The sequence below is a fragment of the Balaenoptera musculus genome, chromosome 2 (assembly GCF_009873245.2).
Source record: "Balaenoptera musculus isolate JJ_BM4_2016_0621 chromosome 2, mBalMus1.pri.v3, whole genome shotgun sequence".
NCBI lineage: Eukaryota > Metazoa > Chordata > Mammalia > Artiodactyla > Balaenopteridae > Balaenoptera > Balaenoptera musculus.
Genome location: NC_045786.1, coordinates 148,265,032 through 148,284,468, shown reverse-complemented (window position 1 = coordinate 148,284,468; position 19,437 = coordinate 148,265,032). Strand labels below are relative to the sequence as shown.

Below are 19,437 nucleotides of genomic sequence, written 5' to 3'. Positions count from 1 at the left end.
TAAGCTTCTGTGATTAAAAAGAAATGTCAACCAATCTAATAAGTAATAAATGAGAGCCCATGTGTATAGCTACTTTTTGCTTCTTGAGAGGTCAAGATAGTTTCACAGGTAATCAAATGTTCCAGGACATTGTTCCAGGACCACAGAATTTAGTAAACACACACCTGTGCACATGCACACACAACATACTCAATACCGGAGGATGTGCCATCCTAGAACTTATGAAGGCCCTCATAAAGGGGGTGTTGTACTTAAGGAAAAAGAAAGTGCCAGGTTACAGACCTGGAAAACCAAGTTTTAGCCTTGTTCTGCCATCAAGTAAGTGAGCAAGTCATTTCTCTTCTTTCAGCCTCAGAAACTTCACCTGTAAAATGAAGGAACTCAACAGGAATGAGCTCTATGGTCTCTTCAACCTCTTGCCTAGTATCAAGAATTTCAATTCGCAGCCTTCAAGTGTGAAATGACAGGCAGCCTGTGTGTGCTGAAGCATTTACAAAAAAACCAAACAAACCAAACAAAAAAGTTCCTGGTGCTGAAATCTTGAAGATCTCACATAAAAATCCAGCTTTCTCACTTCTCTTGAAACCCCAGAAAATCTGGCAACACAAGATCCAAATCCCCAGATGGCCACAGTCTGCTGTGGTTGAGCAGGTGCCACCTCCCCTTTAACAGGACCTACCTTGTTTTCCAGTTTGCCACAGTCTCCACCCTCTGCCTCACACATGTGTCACCTGTCCGACTCTGAATGAGTGACCACTGCCATACATATAGGAGGCATCCCCTCTATTTATTCACTCTACAGATATATGAGCCATGCACTGAGCTAGATGCTGTAAAAGAAAAAAAAAATTAGACATGCCTAGTCAAGAAATAGGAACTCACTATCAGAAACAATAGATCTGAGAGTGGGATTTCAAGTCATGGTGGAAGAAATTATTTTAATTCTTCAAATATCAAAGGAAAGGGATCTATAATCTAGATCAATACTGTCAAAAACAAGAATGTGAATATTCGGTAAAAAATTCAAGCTTCTTAAGTAGAAGATTCAAAGTCAAGTTTTTCCCTACATAATAAACCATTAAGTCTACAGGTCCTTCATAGGATCACAAATGCAGATTCCTGCTAGCAGGCCGAGGGCTGTCCATAACGGCAGAAGCTCAGCCTCAGTCACGAGGATGCTCCTTGACTACAGTCTGATGTGAAAGCAATAGAGGCTGAGAACTGAGATCAGATCAGTCACTGAGGTGCAGAAGCATAAATACCTAGGTACAGAGGACAGTGGACTAAGGTCTTAACTCTCAGTCATGTGTGGACCATGAACCATCAGTCTGGCCACTCTAGCCCTCTAAGACACACCACGGTTCTTTACTTTGTCAGAATTCTATCATGCAGGATTTTCCAGAAAATAAGATTTGCCTTTTTCATTTCGTTTGTCATCTCCCTTGACAGTTCATCGCTGAGATGTGTTGTGTTGGCTCTTAAGCACCTGTCACCCTCTGAGAATGTCTATGTAAAGGATGCCATTAGTAGTGTTCCTTCATTGCTAGAAATTAGGCAAGTATAGAAGTGGTGGAATGATGACAATATATCAAAGTCACAATTTATAACAGCAAAAGACAGCCTAAATACCCATCAACAGAGACCTGGTAAGTTAAATTATGGTAAAGACATAAAATAAAACATTCTACAGCTATAAAAGAGGATGGGATGGAATGCTATTGAGGAACAAAAAGGAACAAACTATTGATACACATAACCAACTTGGATAAATGTCAAGGGAATGACACCAAGTGAAAAAAGCCAAAACACCAGTCCCCAAAGGTTACATACTATATGACTTCATTTATATAACATTCTTTAAATGATAAAATTACAGAGATGGAGAACAGATTAGTGTTTGCCTAGGGTTAGAGATGGGGGGGTGGGAGGGGGAGGAAGATGGGGGTGGATACACAAACCTACACACGTGATAAAACTGTACAGAAACAGACTCACACAGTATATATTCCATGCCATGAAAAGAAGAGAAATACAGATACATTTCTAAAAATTATCAGTAAAGCTTCTTACAATAAGAAGGTACCTTTGGAAAATTAAAGAGGAGGAAAGAGAAGAGGGGAAGAAGAGGGAGAGGGGAGTAGGGGGGGGATGAGAATGGGAATGTTCTATATGACCAGAATGACCTCTAAGACATACTACAAAGCAAAAAACAAAAAACACCATAGTAGTGTGTGTGGCACTCTACCATCTGGGTAAACTGAAACAAAAATGTTAATGCTTATCCACAGAATTTTTCTGAAAGGACACAAAAGAAACAGTCAACACTGGTTGCCTCTACAGATGGGATAGTAGGAGGCTGAGGATTTGGATGGGAGGGAGATGTCACTATACATACTCTTGAACCTTCTGAATTTCATACCATATGAATGTATTACTTATTCATAAAAATTACTATTTTCTTTTTGAATATATGACAAGGCAAATCAATGCTTCAGTGCCTTTGCTCATACATATGGTCTGGCAATAGCTTTCCATTACTACTCATCCCCTCCTGGGTACTTATATTAATGAGCCTTTGTACCTAAGTGATCCTCTTAAGCCTCCATACTAGTTCTGAAGATCAGTTTCACTGGTTACCTGAAAATGCTTCTAAATTATTACTCTTCCAACCTACACTCACTGCACTATTTCATATGGCCTAGCTCAGTCATAGTAGCTGACTATAAAAGGTGACAATTATCTTCAAGCCAAGTGAAAATTTTTAATTTTAAAAGCATGTATGAGAACAAGTCAAAAAATAATGATGATGACAGCTACCAATTTTTGAGCTTGATACTGTGCCAAGCAGCTTTACAAGCATTATCTCAATTTACTCCTCACAGAAACCTTTAATAGGTGAGTTTTGTTATTTTTATTTTATAGATGAGGAAACTGGAGCTCAGATAGGGTAAATAATTTGATTAACGTCACATAGGTTCTAAGAAAGTAACTTGAACCTGTACTAGGGTCTGTCAATACTAGAAATGAGGAATCATTCTTCTATAGCCTAGTAAAATTCACCTCAGTTTTGGTAACTCTGAACTCTAAAATCCATCTGAAACAGCTGTATGGTCTCTTTGTAGCTGACAACCTGCTGCTTTTACAGTGCTACCAGTAAGCTGGCTCTAGACGTCTATTATTACCAAAATACCTGCACCTTGTGTAGTTAGGAAGATAAAACACTGAACAAAAAGCTGAGGTGCCTCCAAAGTAATAAATTTTTAGGCAATCCAATTCAGAATTTAATACTTGGTCTCCAGATGAGATGGCACTTACTTTGATCTATCCAATCAACAATCAGAATTCTTTCACAAGAAATGAATCCAAAAAATAAAAAAATAAAAAAATTAATTAAAAAAAGGAAATGAATCCAACCAGAAAATTTAAGATTTTATCTTTATCCAAAAAAACTTCTGAATTAACTATTGATATCTTAATCAAACTTGAACTTCTGGGAAATTATGTGAATCAAATAAGTGTCAACAAGCAGACTACCGTGTATTATTAATGGCTTTTGATCTCTGTAATCAGTCACAACATATTTTGAATATGCCAGCTTAACCCTAAATAAATGATTCCCAAATAGAAAAATTTCTGCATTTCATCTACCACATTACTTGCACGGGAGTTTACAAGTAGAGTTGAATTGCTGAAGTGAGAGGTTTTATATTTAGTTTAAAAGATCTGAAACATTAAAGATAACTGGAACTTTCTCCAACATCGGACTATTTTGTATTAAGACACAGATATCACAAAAGATTTTAAACTTAATATGTTTAAAATAAAAATGAAAAAACACGTACCAAGCAGCTTTCTGAAATAAGGAAAACAATGTTAATAAATAACAGTAAAATGCTACCAAATAAATGCAACCCAAGTTTGGTCCTCTGTATTCCAAGGACATCTCTTAATAAACTTAAAGTATCTGTGTTATCAAGGCAATTTCTAACCACACCAAATTTCTCCAAGATATTCCTGATCTTTTTCTTCTATTCTGCTTCTAGCAATAATGTAAATTTAAGAATTTCTTAACAGCAAAGTCAAATATCAACTGACCGTCTATTACTTTCTTTTTGGTGCCTGATCTGTTTTTCATTAATCTCCTTTCATCAAGGTTATGTGTTATACCAGTTTCCTAAAGTAGGCAACATTCTATGTTCATCGCCTAAGGTCATGTTAAATCTGTATCTTCTAAAATCAGCAGAGGCTATTTCTGACCCTGTTCATTTTTCCCTGCCCCCTCTTGGCATAAGATCACAGACACAAAGCCATGGCTGCAAGGCAAAAGCATGACAGATTTAAAGGGATTCGTGGGTGATTAACACTTCTCATTTCATTGGCATTCTGAATACTGTCAGTCAGAACATATAAAGGTTAAGAAAACTGAAGTAAAACATTCTCTATAAGAACATATATACCTCCTGAACTAAAGAACACATTCTGGAAATTTTGTTTTTTGATGAGAACGGACATTTGGTAGATTCAGTAATTAGTAAGTTGGTCTTTGTATAAATGATAATTCTATTGACTATCTTGTGATGTACCTTAATTCAACACGAGAGGCGGCTGAGAAAGATCACTACATGGAAATGTCTTGTTGGCCAATAAGCAATCAAAGTAGCTTGTTAAACACTACAATCACCGGAAGTTACTTAATGTAGCAAATTATACATTCAGTATTGAATTGTTAATAACATAAAGCCTCTTACATGTAAACATTCAGAATTGCAGGAAAGATAAAAAAAGTACAGAGTCATCAGAATTTCCCGTTAGTCTTCAGTACTATAATTTCAAGTTCTTGAACCCAAAATGATACTATTTGAATGGTAATAAATATTATAATAAATAATAAATATTATCTCTATTCACACAGTATTTAATGTAGGTCGTAAAACTAAAAGGTTTTTATTTGTAGCCCAAAAGTAAATGTTTCAAAATATTCAAGCCTTTTGTAAACAAATTTACAGCTTACTGAGTTAAATTACATAGTGGGAATGATGTTTGAGAAAGAAGTCTCTTCTCTTGTCTTCTCTCATGCTGGAAATAACTTTTTTTTTCTTTGCAGAATGAAAAAGGGAAAAGAGCTCGTTTTCTGTTTTTAAACAGGAACGATATTTGGGTTTTAGCTCTGTATATTTCTAGGCTCCACCTGGTACCATTCACAAGAGAGGAAATTCTATGCAGAAGGCCATGCTTCCCAATAATGAGCAATCTGGCAAGAACCTGAAAACCTGACAGGCTTAAAGGTTGCCTACCAGAGCACTCTGCATCGCCATACTCCTGCCCTGCAATCTTGACTTAAAAAATCAATTCAAGGTTAGCAGTAAGGCAACAAGCTCCCAAGCTTCATGGAGTACATCAGTTTTGTCTACCAGGACTCAAAGCCAGATCAGGGAAAAATCAAAACATAACAACATGAAGGGAGAAAGTAAGAAGAGGAAGGAAAGAAAAGAGGGAGGAGCAGAGAAAGGATCCAAAAAATAAATAAAACAATAAAACATCATGATACAGAACAGATGTGCTCCAGGGAACTGAGGAATATTTGAAATTGTCTCTACTAGTCTTCAAGACACAAAGATAGAGAAAGAAATCAGCTATAAAACAAAGGTAAGTGTTGTGAACATCACTGAGCCTTGTGTTTACATGAATTATGGAATCACTGAGCTACATAATATTCAATGGAAAAGAGGTTTTGGGATGTTCAATTAGCATGTAATTAGAACACACCATATTAAAAAAGCAATAAAAATAAAATTAAGAAAACAAGAGAAAGGGGCTCATGCTGTACAGCCCATGAATCTCATTGGCTTTATCATGAAAGTTTATTTTTTTTAATCCTAGTACAATCAGCTACCAGTTACATACAGTAAAAAAACAAAAACAGCCACAAAGCAATGATGATAGAGATAGTCTGCGACACTGTACAGTGGAGGAAACGATGTCTGTTGGAGTCCTCCGGCAGATCACCACCTGGCTTCTGCAGTTAAGCTATCAATCCCTCCCTCCCCAAAGTAGTTAAAAAGAAAAATTAATGTCTTGCTTGGGTAGAGCAAGATCCTAATACCTCTTGGGGACACTGGAGAACTTTAAAAAACTAAAGCAGTAGAAACAAAACAAAAACTGAAATGTGGAAGCAAGGTGACACACAACGAAGCTCCATGAGGCCTTGGCTTCAGACCACCTCAAAGCGAACCACCTGGAAAGAAAAGAAAAGGCTGTCACAGCAGGAAGGAACAGAGAGAAAATTCAGCAGACCTTAGTCTCTCTCATCACTCCACTCCTTCCCAAATCTACAGAATCCAAGCTTTTCTTAAGTCTTATATTTTCATAAGTAAGCCAGGTTGCAGAAAATTGCTTCCTTTTCTAATACCCTGTATTGCAAATGCTGGCAACTAGCACATACTTACTCTTTTAGAACCAGAAAACAATACAAGAAGAGAAGCATTTTTAGCAAAGCATGCTGTCTTCTTTATCTCAAACTCTTCAAAACAACAAACAGTAGGCTATTTATATGACTGTGTACCCTTACCTTAGAGGAGTAATGACTCCATTCAAAAACTAAGTCTCATATATATTTGGTTCGATTGAGGGCTTTTTCAGCCAGGTGACCACTTTCATCTGTGATCTTCTCCCAATCAGTCTGTCCGACCACAAAACCTATGGCCCTTTTCCTATCTGCATCCTTCTTTTCTTCCAGGTCTGCCCATCTCACCTAAAAAGAACACAGCATTAGGCTGGGCTTTAGAAAAAATAAGTACACAAAGAGCCTCTTAGCTTTCTGAATAGTCTAATGGGTAGGATAACTAATTTAAAGCCAGGAGGTTAAAAAATGAGAAGTTAACTGTGGAGAATTGAAGAAAGCCATATATCTTAAGTTACAGAAAGAAAACTCTCTAGTCAATCACCAAGTCCTAACCACTCCAGCTCCTGAACAGTTCAGCCCTCAGTTCAGTCATATCCCCTTCCCCCTCCTGTCACTCCTTTTTAGTTCACTGGCTTCATTTTTTTACCTAAAGAAAAGCACTAACCTCTACCTAGTCTTCCTATTTTCATTCTCACTCCCTCCGATCCACTCTGCCAGAGGAATCGTCCTAAAATACACACAGCTTTAAATCTGTGCCCTACCTACGGAATAAAATCCAAGCACACAGGTCCCTCTGGATCTGGCCCTGTCTATTCTCCTGCAGCATCTCTGGGCAGTACCTATGCACTTCATACAGCAACACAAAATTACTTCCAGCTCTCAGAGCATACTGGGCCATTTCTCATCTCCGTAAGGCTGCATAAACTAGACTCTCTTCCTGAAACGTCTTTGTTCTAACCTGGTCCACCTGGCATGAGTCTAGTCATCAACCCTTGCTTTATCCCTCTTGCCCTTTGCCAATCAAATAATTAATCATTGCTTCCCTGGAGTTAATTCTGGATTTTGACATGTCTAGTTTTGAACTTCCATACTATATTGCAATCATCCACTTACAGATCTCTCTTCCCTAACAGACTATATACACCCTAGATCAAAGACTGAGTTGTTGTTTTTTTCCTTTTTTTAAAAAATTTATTTATTTTTGGCTGCGTTGGGTCTTCGTTGCTATGCACGGGCTTTCTCTAGTTGCAGCGAGTGGGGGCTACTCTTCGTTGCAGTGCGTGGGCTTCTCATTACAGTGGCTTCTCTTGTTGCAGAGCACGGGCTCTAGGCACCCGGGCTTCAGTAGTTTCAGAGCCTGGGCTCAGTAGTTGTGGCTCACAGGCTTAGTTGCTCCGGCATGTGGGATCTTCCCAGACCAGGGATCGAACCCATGTCCCCTGCATTGGCAGGTGGATTCTTATCACTGCGCCACCAGGGAAGTCCCGAAAGACTAAGTTTTATTTACCTCCACATAATAAATTTTTTTGAAATTTATCCTTAGAAAACAGGGAGCTGGTATTATTACTTTCATTTATGAGATGAAGAGACCAAGAGACAGACTCAGTTGATACCATTTATGGCAAGATTATAACTACAAGTATATAGATCAGGGATATTTTCTATTGGTATTCCGATATTTTTAAAATATGGATTCTTACATGTTATAGTAGTAATTTTAAAAATATAAGAAGATATATCCTCTAAAAAATGAAATACCTAAAAAAGAGAGACTATGAAACTGTGGTTTGCAGTACCTAGTACCAAATTCTGCAGAGATTGTATTTTAAACATGGCTTGTGATTTATTGTGATTGTGGTCTGTGACAAGGAAAGGGAACCAGAGCATGCTCAACCATGCTGCACCTGGAAAAGTGTAATTGCTCTTAGAGGTACACTGACCCTCCCTATTATCATTTATAGGAATGGTAATCAAATGACTAGGCTTCTTCCCCCCCACCCCCACCATTGTTTTTAGCAACCACTTAGCTAAAGATAAGATACACAGTAACAGCTGTGGGGGAAAACTGATAACACCTGACTCTTTTTAAAGTAGATTTTTTTGTGGGTAGAAAACCTATGACTCAATTTCTTTCATGGGCCTCAGTAAAAAGCTATTTTAATAAACAATGTGGGCTTCTGTGTACCAAGATCTCTGGGCCTTCTGCCCATTCATGCTGATGTATTTATTTTGACAGATTCATGCACCCTCTCTCAGCTCTCCCTGGGATCAAGGGTACACATTTTAGCAAAAGATGACTATGGTTAAGGGGAATGAAGAATGGATGGACAGATGGACAGATGGATTGTGGCCACTGAACAAAGAAACGGTAACCAGTCCACAGTACTTCCTTACCACAGAGTTAAACACACTAATCAATCTTGCCCTGAGTAAACTAAGAGCTAATTTTTAAATCTGTAGTTTAAATTCTAAGTCTTTAAAACTGATGCTGTATCAACATTATTCATTTACATGTTGGGCTCCTCCAGTGGAGGTCCACTCTTTAAGTGGCCTCCAATTGCACAGACCTGACACACAGACATACAACGCTGTAGAAGGAATTAATAATTACCAAAAACACTAAAAATATATGGAGCAAAATAATGACTTTCAACTAGAAATGGCTTCTTAAATGTCAGTGTCCCTCCTAATCTTCCTAGAGGTACTTTCACTGAGATTTACAATCTCAATTTTTTGCCATTTATCTTAACTGTAAAAAGAAAAAAAAGTTATAATAAAGAAAACTCTTGACCAATACTCAAAAGTTTCAGATACATATATTTTATCCGTTGTCACCAAAAATATTTCTGAAATGTATGAGTTCAGCAAACAAAACAATAGAAATGTTCACTTTTCCACAGTTATCAAAAAAACACAAATTAAAGTCCATTTTATATCCAACTAAGCAAGTGGAAATTTAAAAAAATAAATTATATTTTAAAACCTAGCCATTTTGGTAAAATTCTAATATGATCAACTCTACAGAACTACCTTTGTGTTACAGTGTAAATTAATCCCAGAAACCTGCCCAATATTTATAAAAAGCTGAATTATAGAAATCAAGAGACCCCAGGAAAGGAATGAGTAATGAGTCCTGCATTCCTTGCTACCTGTAGGATTTCCCTGTGCTCTGATGTTGATTTTGGTAAGTGGTGTGAGTGTTAAAAACTATTTGAAGCTGATTCACTTTGATATAAAGTAGAAACTAACACACCATTGTAAAGCAATTATACTCCAATAAAAATGTTAAAAAAAAATTACTATCTCCTCAAAAAAAAAAAAAGAGCTATTTGAAATGAGGGTGGGAGGCAGGGAGGAGAGTGAAAAGAGGAGCCACAAGAATTAGGATGTGTATCGCTCATGCTCTTGTCCACCCAGCTTACAAAGTAAATTACATGGGATCACATACTCCTGATTGAAGAGAGTAATAGTTACCTGACTAAAAATGAACTAGAGAAAAATATTTCTCATTTGGAATTATTCACTGTTACACCAAAATATTATGCCCAAGGAAGAGCTATTTCTACTTTTCTGTTGCCCCAACCTTAAAACTGGAATAAGAGGTATCAAGACAAGTAGTCCCTGCATGGAGCTGGGCACATACGGAAGGCCACTAACCAGGTCTCAAGACATAGACAAGGGCAGGTCTAGGGACTGTCTGCAATATTTGAAAGAGCTTTGAAACCTGGAGTCCTTTGTAATGGTATCCACTGTAATGAAGTTTTACTGGCATTTTTATTCTCTTACAATAAATATCCTTTTAATATTGAATTACTAAGGGAATTCATAAAAAAGAAATGATGTGTAATGATAAAGAAATTATTATTAACTTCATTCTTACTTAGAGAAATGAAAAATGAGATACCATTTTTTTTTTCACCTATTAGATTGTCAAAAGTTAAAAAGTTCAATAACAGCACTGCTGGTGCAAGTGTGGAAAAACAGGCATTTCCTTACATGTGGGTGTATAAATAGGTGCAACCTTTTTGGAAAACAATCTCACAATATCTGTCAGAATGATAAATCATATTCTATGAGCTTGCAGCTTTAAGGCTAAAAATATTCCCTAGAGATATACTGTCAAAAAGATGCCAAGATGTATGCATATGACTTTAACCAGAGTATTATATTAGCAATAAAACAAAAACAGCATAAGCATCCACCGATAAGGGACTGGATAAATAACTGATTATTCAGCCAAACAATGGCACACTAGGCAGGCATTTAAAAAGAACGGTAGGGAATTCCCTGGCAGTCCAGTGGTTAGGACTCTGCGCTTTCACTGCCGAGGACTGGGGTTCAATCCCTGGTCAGGAAACTAAGATCCTGTAAGCTGTGTGGCGCAGCCAAAAAAAAATAAATAAATAAAAAGAACTGTAGGTTTGTATATACTTAAATAGAAAGATCAAGACAGACTAGCTGGAAAAGGTTTATGCAAATCATATGTAATATGATCCCTCTTACTTTATTTTGTTTTAAAGGATATATACAATTATCACTTTTATTGAATTTGACATCTACATGGAAGACTTATCCAACATCCTGGCTTCATTACTCTGCTCCCTATCATAGCAAAGCTTCTTCAAAAAGTTATCTACATTTGCTGTTCTGCACTTCCTCATTTCCTATTCTACCATCTGCTCCAAACTGGCTTCTGTCCTTCAACTCTCTAAGAAAGCTTGACCTTTTTTTTTTGATCAAACATCAACAATCTCCATGTTGCCAAATTCAATGGCTATTTCTCTTTTCTCAATTTACTTGTCTTCCCTGTATCATTTAACAATGGACTATTCTTTACTTCTTAAAACATTTACCTCTATCTGAACTTCTAAATTTTGGAGACCTGAGTCCTATTATCACTTCTAACTTAACTGGTACCTCCCTGAACTTCTGATTTTTCACTCCCAAACTTATGCCTCCCCTACTTTTCACTAACTCAGTAAATGGCACCACATACATGGAATACTTATGGCCAGAACCCTGAAGAGTCACCTTTGATTTCATCCATCCTGGACCCTCGACATCTAATCCATTAAGAAGTCCCATAGATTCTCTTTAATACTCTACTTTGCACCTGGCTCTTTTGCCCCATGAGAAAATGGCACAAGCAGCCATTCCAAACTCCTTTAAGGTTGACAACATGCTAGCCATGTGAGGTTCTGTTCTCCATTTTTTAAGTTACTTGTACATTTTGATCTGATAATTTGTAAGGACTCTTTTTTTAATGTGTAATATGATACAGTATAAACCAAACCACTCTAAAAAAAACAGCATTCATATGATTATCTGACTATAACTTTCTAAAATCAGATGCCTAAACGGGCCCTTTATCTGTTGGTAGTTATTGACAGTCTCTTACCCTCTTCTTCCCAGGCTCAGAAGCACGAGTGTCATAATCGTCAGGGAGCTGAAGATAATCCTCCATTCTGCTGGCAATAGCCTCCCAGTCACGTTTCCTTTTAGTACCAGTTCTCAAGCCATCCAACTTGTCTGAGGGACAAACACAGAGCCGCAGCATTAAGGAAGAGTGTGAGTTGGCACACGACACACAAACAAGGGAAAAGAAGGCTGGAACACTGTCAGAGAGCACATCCGCATTTCTGAGAGCAGCATCACTTGTAGATCCAAACTATCTTCTTGGCTGAGATAATATCAAGTTCTGTGCAATTTCCATTGTTTATCTGGTGTTCATACTGGCAGCCTTTATATTACTATGTTGGTTTAAGTAACAAATATGGGCAGAACAAGAGAAGGCCCTTGTTTCCTGGCCTCCTTATCCTCCCACCCCACCTAAAATCACAACACTTCAGCTCTCATGTTCTGATGAAAATGCAACATTGGGTTTTTCTAAAAGCAATTTCTTTCATTCTTTTTTTTCTTTAACACAATATTAACACCACCCATTAGATGTGCAATCATGTGTGATATCGTATTATATGAAAAGCAGGTAGTACAAGAACTTAATGAGCCAAGCTAACGTTCAGAAAGGTTTTAGATGAACAGTTTCTTGGGATTCTGACCGCTGTGAGACGATTCGTCATGAGAATGTTTATGAGTAAGTTGATTATACAAATCACCACTTTCTTTGGTTATACTATGAAGTGCTGTTGACCATCCTGAGGCTAAGGGCTAGTCAGCCAAAGTGGCTGGATCTGAATTTTCTTTCTGAATCCTCAATCTGAGAGGCTTTCCAAAAGCCCCAAACTGTAATCAATTAAATGAACAGGGATTGCTGATTCAGAAATTATTAGATATGAGTTTAGGTGTCTTCAAGAACACACGATGAAAATGTGTGGGTTTGTTTATTGGTTGTTAATTCTGATTTTGAATTCTACATGTGAAATATTATGAGTTTTATATATATATACATATACATACATTATATATATATATATATATATATATATATATATATATATATATATATGCACTACATTGAAGCACTAAATTTTTGGATCATCTGTAGTTATAAACACACTATTATTAAGTAGGTCAATAAAGGAAAACCTAAACACTTCAGAAACACACAATAACCACACTTCATTTAAGTCCATAAAGGGTCCAGAGTGTATATATAATAGAAACCTTTTAGGCATCAAGGTGGAGAGAACTTGACATGAAAAGAAAAGTACAATGGAAGCAGGAGGCAAGGTGAGTTTATGCTTCAAATGTAAAAGTTATACACACAACTAACTGTGCATACCATACAGGCCTCAAAAACCAGTAAGATTTTGCATACTTGGCAAAGCTTTTATTTCCTAAGTTCCTCCCCCATAAAAGCAATATTATTGAAATATCAGCAAGGCAAACTACAACACTTTACAAAACCCAAGAAATTTTTATCATATCACTTTGGAAAATTTTTAACACGGATTGAGTTCAACAGAAACAGTCTTCTAATCTCCTCTGTAAATCACATGCTGTACCAAATGGCTCTAACCTACATGTATATGACAGGCCATATTATACAAGATCTTAAAGAAGTGACTGCACAGGGACATAGAATATGGTATTAGAAAACCAACGAAGTCCCACAAACAGTAAAACTGTTCTCAGTTCAACAGTGTACAGTATTAGCAGAAGAGTAGGCAGCTCCAATACACTTATTGAATAAACCTCAAAGGATTTCCAAACTTAATAAGATCAACTTCCACATTAACATACTTCAAAGGAAAATTTCATATTTCAATTCTAAGAATAGAACATGGCCAGGCAGCAATACAGAAGGGCAGTGAGAAAACTGCAAGAACTTTTCCTCATACACTGGGTGTATGACAGGAGTTACACACCAGGAGTCCCATATTTGCAACATGGAAGTTCAGAAGAGCATGTATTTCTAGTCTGAACACCCTTGTTTGTAATGTTTAATTTGAAATTTTATTGTGCACAACATGTTTAAAGTTTCCTTCTTGGGGCTGAAGAAAGGTTCGTACCTCTTCCACATGGCATCCTGGAAACCCAAACACACAGATGTATGGCATAAGGTGAAGGAAGAGGAATCTGGGGTATTTGTTAGTTACAGAAGAGGACTGGTGTCCAACACACTCATACTAATGATTTTCAGAGGTTTGAATTTCAAAAGGTGAAGTTTTAAGATGAAGATGAAAGTTTAAATATCCAACTTGGCAGGTCACAGAATTTTACCACGTCTTCAAAACAGTATATATTATTATTACAGCACAACAGAAAACAAATTTTAGCTATATCTATATATTTTCTAAACATAAATGGTATTTCTGAAAATTTGATCACAGTGAACACACAAGGGTTACGTGCCTATACAAATAATAATTGCATTCCAACTGTGAAGAGATGAAACTGCCTGACACGTAGAAGGCCAGTACACAATAACTCATAAGCAGAGACAAATGACACTGAGATGAGAAAAGCAAAAGTACTCGATATGAAGAAGCCTAAATTAGGATGACAACAGTCTCAAATATTCTTTTGGTTTTTCAGTTTGAGAAACCAAAATCATGTCAGTGGAATTTAAGTAGCTTGAATGCTGAATCCCAGCATTTGATGTGGCATGTAACACCCACCCTTGCATTAGGGTGCCTGTGTCCCAGCTGGAAAGGAGCCATTCAGGTGCTACTGAAGGTGGGCCACAGGCAGTCTTCAACAACTCCATGACACCCATGCCAGATGCAGCTCAGGCCAGTTCTGAATTTTTCTAAAATTACACCACTTCCAATTTAACACTTACACACAGGCTGAACTGCATACTGTACTTAATGAACACAGATCAAGACTCTACAATGAGATTTAACAGCTCTTTGAAAAATTATAGGTAAGTGAGTATTTTCTCACTGGCAGACTCATTTGTAAATCAAAATTCCTCAGTTACAGATTCAGCTTGTCTAGCTCAATGTATGACACTGCTAAAGCTTAGTATGTTTCCACCCAGCATAATCATGTTACCAAGAGTAATTTAAGAAGTGTTGGTAAAATACTCAGAAAAATAAATTGTACCTGCTACTCAAATCTACTGAATTTGCTATGATAAGGAAGGCAACATAAATAGGCTAATTCTCAAATGAAGAGCCTCATGTTTTAGGCTCTTCTTCTTTTTCTCAATTGGCTCCATGGACCAATCTCAAAGAAGCAAGCACTTTCAGGAATGCTCACACTCCATCTGCCTTTCTCTACAGATGATATAGCTCTCAAGATAACACAGTGGTGCAAGAGGCAAGTCATTATACGAAACATCACTGTCACAAACAAAAACCCAACTGCAAACACGTAAGAATTTATTTCCTAGATTCATTACTAGATCTTCAGTGCCTTTAATTGAAATGGTTTATTTAACAGTTCTATTTCTGGATCACTGTCTAACATTCTGCTTTTAAAATGGACTGAATTTACATAAAATGTATTTTCTGAGAAGCAAATAGTAGATAGGCCAGAATTTTTTCCAGAAATTGATACCAAGATTAATGTCATATTATCTTGAATAATCATAACTAAATTCCATTTTCCTTTCTCTTTAGAAATTAGAAAGGAAAATAGAAAGTGGACTAGCTCAAGTTAAAAAAAAGCATTATCCTAGATAATATATTACATAAGGCCTCTAAAGATTATATGCTTAGCTAAAATATTTTACAATCCCCATGTCTCTTTAATTACCACTTCTCTTTGCCCCAAAAGATAATCACTACTTAGAGAACCAGAAAATAGGGAAATGATCTTATAGTCTTATAGGTTATTCGATAAGTACAGAACTTCAGATTTAATCTAATCTTAAAATAAACATATCTAAAGCATTATTATTAAAAAAGTAATTTGTGATTGTTATTTTCCTACATATTTAATTGCATTTAAACACTTATGAATACTTTAAAAGTTTAGGGAAGGAGATGGTTTATTATTAAGATTTCCCACAGAGGGAGGACGAATGCAAGAATATGTCAGTAACCACATACAATTTTCACATGCCATACACTAGAAAAAAATCCTAGACTTTGCAACAAATCACCTATCGCAACAATATGGTAATACTACAGTTTACGGAATTATCTTTTCACATAGGACCTGGTCGTCATCAATGGCTCACATGATCAGCTGGGCAAAATGAAAAGCATAGCCTATGCAATTGTGTGTAAAGTGCATCCCTCTGATGTCAGAAACACAGATAATATGCCCCAAACAGTGAAGCAGCTAAATGACTCACATTTGTTCTATAAATTTAAGATATATTTCTATGGTTACTTCAGCTTTGGAGTTACAGCATAATTCCAGGAGGAGAAATGCAGAGACCAACAGTCATACTTCATATATTAGTAAGGTACATCCTTTCAAAAAATCTTATACCATTATCTTAAATTATTTACTAATACATCTTAATCAACATGTTAAATGGTTCTCTTTAGGTGAGGTAAAAAAAAAACTGTTCTGCAATATTACCGTGAAATATTGGGGGAAAATCCATTAGATATGTATGATTTTCTGCTTGACAAAGAACCCCATGTTAAGCAACTCCAATTTTTGATTTAGACAATCATTTTCACCAGTCTACCTTGTAATCTGGCACTAAGGACAAGCTGGAGGAAAATTTAAACGGAATCTTACAAAGCAGGCTCCTCAAAGACCGGAATTATATATCTACCTCCCCAACTCAGAAACTCTAATTTATTATACAAGGAAAATAACTGCCTTTTAATTAATTTTTAAACGTCAATATTTATTATTATTACTACTACTATTACCCAAAGTATTCATAATCAGGTTCAACTTTGGACTGCAGTTAAACATTTTTTAAAAAAAGTAGAAATCTCACCTACACCAACATTTCTGATTAATATAAATGAATGGACTTTAGAAGTGACAGTGTTTTATTACTAAATTTATCACATGTTTCCATTTACTCTAAAAACTTTAAGTGGTACCGAAGGTAGTTCTGTTAAAATACTCTTCTTTCACTCTGTCACAAGACATAAATGAAAGCCAACAAAATAGACTGAGGATGTAAGGTAGGCCAAAAATCTTCATTTAAGCAGAAATTTTGGGAAACTTGTTCTTCTTATAGCAGAAAGATCTATGACCATTACCATCAGGTATCACATATAAAAACAGGAAAAAGGAAATACCCACCTAGCTTTGCCTCAGATGTGTCCATCTCCCATTTGCTTTTCGGAATGTAACCCTAAATCGTACACAGAGAGAAGCTCGAAGGGTTAGAAAGAGACACATACATGCACATCACTTTTGAATTGGAAAAGCATTAAAACTGGGAATGGATTCAGTTTCCACTCACTATTTATAAATATATCCTGAGGGAAAACACAGTCTCATTATCTTTGAAGAAACTGAATTACCAAATTCACCAAACTTCACTGCCCAGATTTCAGAATAGTCACTTTAGAATAGTATCATAAAGGCGCTTGTAGGCAACTACAGTTCAGGACACACAACTGTAGTCTGAACAACAGCTATGCAGCAAATACGGTAAGAATGTATGGTAGTTACTGTGCTCAATTAACATCATTCAGAGTAGCAGAGAATTTATAATACTAGCTAGGTTATTTTCTAAATACAACTGCTATTGTTGTATTTAGTATATAGTAGCCATTTAGTATATAGTAGCCATGAGGTCCAAAAAGTGTTCTTCAAGACAGTTACTTTATATCCCAGTGTACTTTTAGATACTCAAAAGAAGGGAGAAAACTTGGTATCACTGAACACAATTATGAAGTTCAACTTCATTTTAAAATGACTCAATCCATTTACCAGTTAGATCTTACAAAGACTAATTTTACTGAATCAATTTCAGAGCATTACTTTTTCATCAGTTGGAAACTAGATTATTATTTCTGATGTCTTTTAAAAAATTACATCTTTCTATTATATGAAAACCCAGAAATCTCCACAGGCAATTTATATCTTATTTAATAAAATAACTGGGTGGTTTATTTCAAACGAAGTCCTACATAAGATTTTCAAATTTCACAATGTACCTATTTAGCTATGTAGTAAGCCTTTCAGTTTATTCACCTAGCAAGTGTATGCTTTTTCCACATAATTCACTGATTCCCCCTTTCCTTCATTTGGACTCTGTTCTCTATTAGGTCTTAACATACAGAACTTTAATATTAGGACTTATTATATAGGACAGATTCATCAAAGGTGTCAGCATCTTCTTTTAAGAATCCATGTATCTTTCTACTATTGGGAATGTTCAAGTTCATAGAATAGACTGACACACAGGTAAAGTTGGAAAGTATGTTGAACATTTCATGACAATAGCTTCTGTGTAAGAGTGTACTAGAGCATCATCATTCTTCCAGGAAATCTACAGGTTTTATACATTTCTAGTCTTTAAGCCAGACTAATAATTCAATTTCAACTAATTAGGTAGTATTTCAGATTATAAATTATACCATCCTTTCCAAATACATGTTTAGAACAAACCAAGACAAAGGCTGAAATGATGGTGCTAAAAGTTTAGTACTGATGGAATTTGTACAGTTGTATCTCAAAAAATCATCTGAAAACCTTAAACATCACTAGAATAATATATTTATAAATTCTGAGTCAGATCTATGAGGTTCAATGAAGCACTAAAGAAGACAAAATATCATACCAATGATCCCCCCAAAGGAGTCTCTTAACCAAGAAAAGTTTGGATTTCACCCAGCTATAGTAATCAGTACAGAGTAGAAAATGTAAAGTTCAGTGAAAATTCCATTAAAATGGTCTGAATGACACAAGACTTGCTCTTAACCCTTTCCAAGGGTCAATTCTCCAAGAATCTTTTACTCTTGGAATAGAACCCAATAGTAGAAGATCTTGATTCTGCATTTTGAAAAAAGGTTAAGAGAAGTTTTATAACATAAAGATAAGCAAAATGAGTACATTAATTTCCCCCTGCTGGAACCACCCTTTTCTTCCTTAAAACTTAAAATCATCTTCTCACTGTTTGAAATATTAGGCTACTTGGAAATAAAAGAGATAGTTCAGCAGGGTAGAGTTCTAAGGCTTCACTGCCATGTTTCTGATGAAAAAATAGAGTATTACAGTGTGTTTCACTTTTAAAAATAATAGTACATTCAATTAAAAGTTCCAAGTTTTGACCTACACCTAAGCAAGTCAGATGTTATGAACCATATGCTGAACTGAAATCTCCACAAAAGGAAGACAGAGCTTCAGAAAGCTAACATTAGAGACTTCTCACATGACTGATTGCTAGTACGCACGCTGCAAGTAGCTAAACTGGTCATTAGCCATATTGCAGGACAGCGTGGACCTTTAAGTGAATTTCCTGCCTACATCTTAGATCATGTATGTCAAAATACAACCTAATTAATAAAAATACTTTGTTTAAAGAAAAAAAAAAACATAGGAGACTCAAATGCCATTAACTTTAAAGCTTATTTTTTAATCCACATATGAAATCTAGGAATGTAGAAATTGACACCATCTCTATGCAAACACACAGTTTCTATTCAGAGTCCTCTATAACACACATGGGTTGATGGGACCACTCCTTAGAGAGAATG

At 36.1% G+C, this 19,437-nt stretch overlaps 1 protein-coding gene across 3 annotated transcripts in view; it reads right to left on the bottom strand.

Annotated features, from left to right (window-relative positions):
- Positions 1–5,842: 5,842 nt before the first annotated feature.
- YLPM1 (YLP motif containing 1) overlaps positions 5,843–19,437 on the bottom strand; it is a 68,405-nt gene continuing 54,810 nt past the window's right edge. For 2 of the 3 annotated variants that reach the window (XM_036842445.1, XM_036842446.1), the window contains exons 18-21: positions 17,033–17,084; positions 11,802–11,932; positions 6,569–6,751; positions 5,843–6,235 (exon numbers count right to left, since the gene is read on the bottom strand). In XM_036842445.1, coding sequence (XP_036698340.1) covers positions 6,605–6,751; positions 11,802–11,932; positions 17,033–17,084 — 330 coding nt within the window. In that variant the 3' untranslated portion in view covers positions 5,843–6,235; positions 6,569–6,604. Of the gene's footprint in view, positions 6,236–6,568; positions 6,752–11,801; positions 11,933–17,032; positions 17,085–19,437 lie in introns of those variants that run through there. The other variant, XR_005018678.1, reaches the window with a different exon arrangement.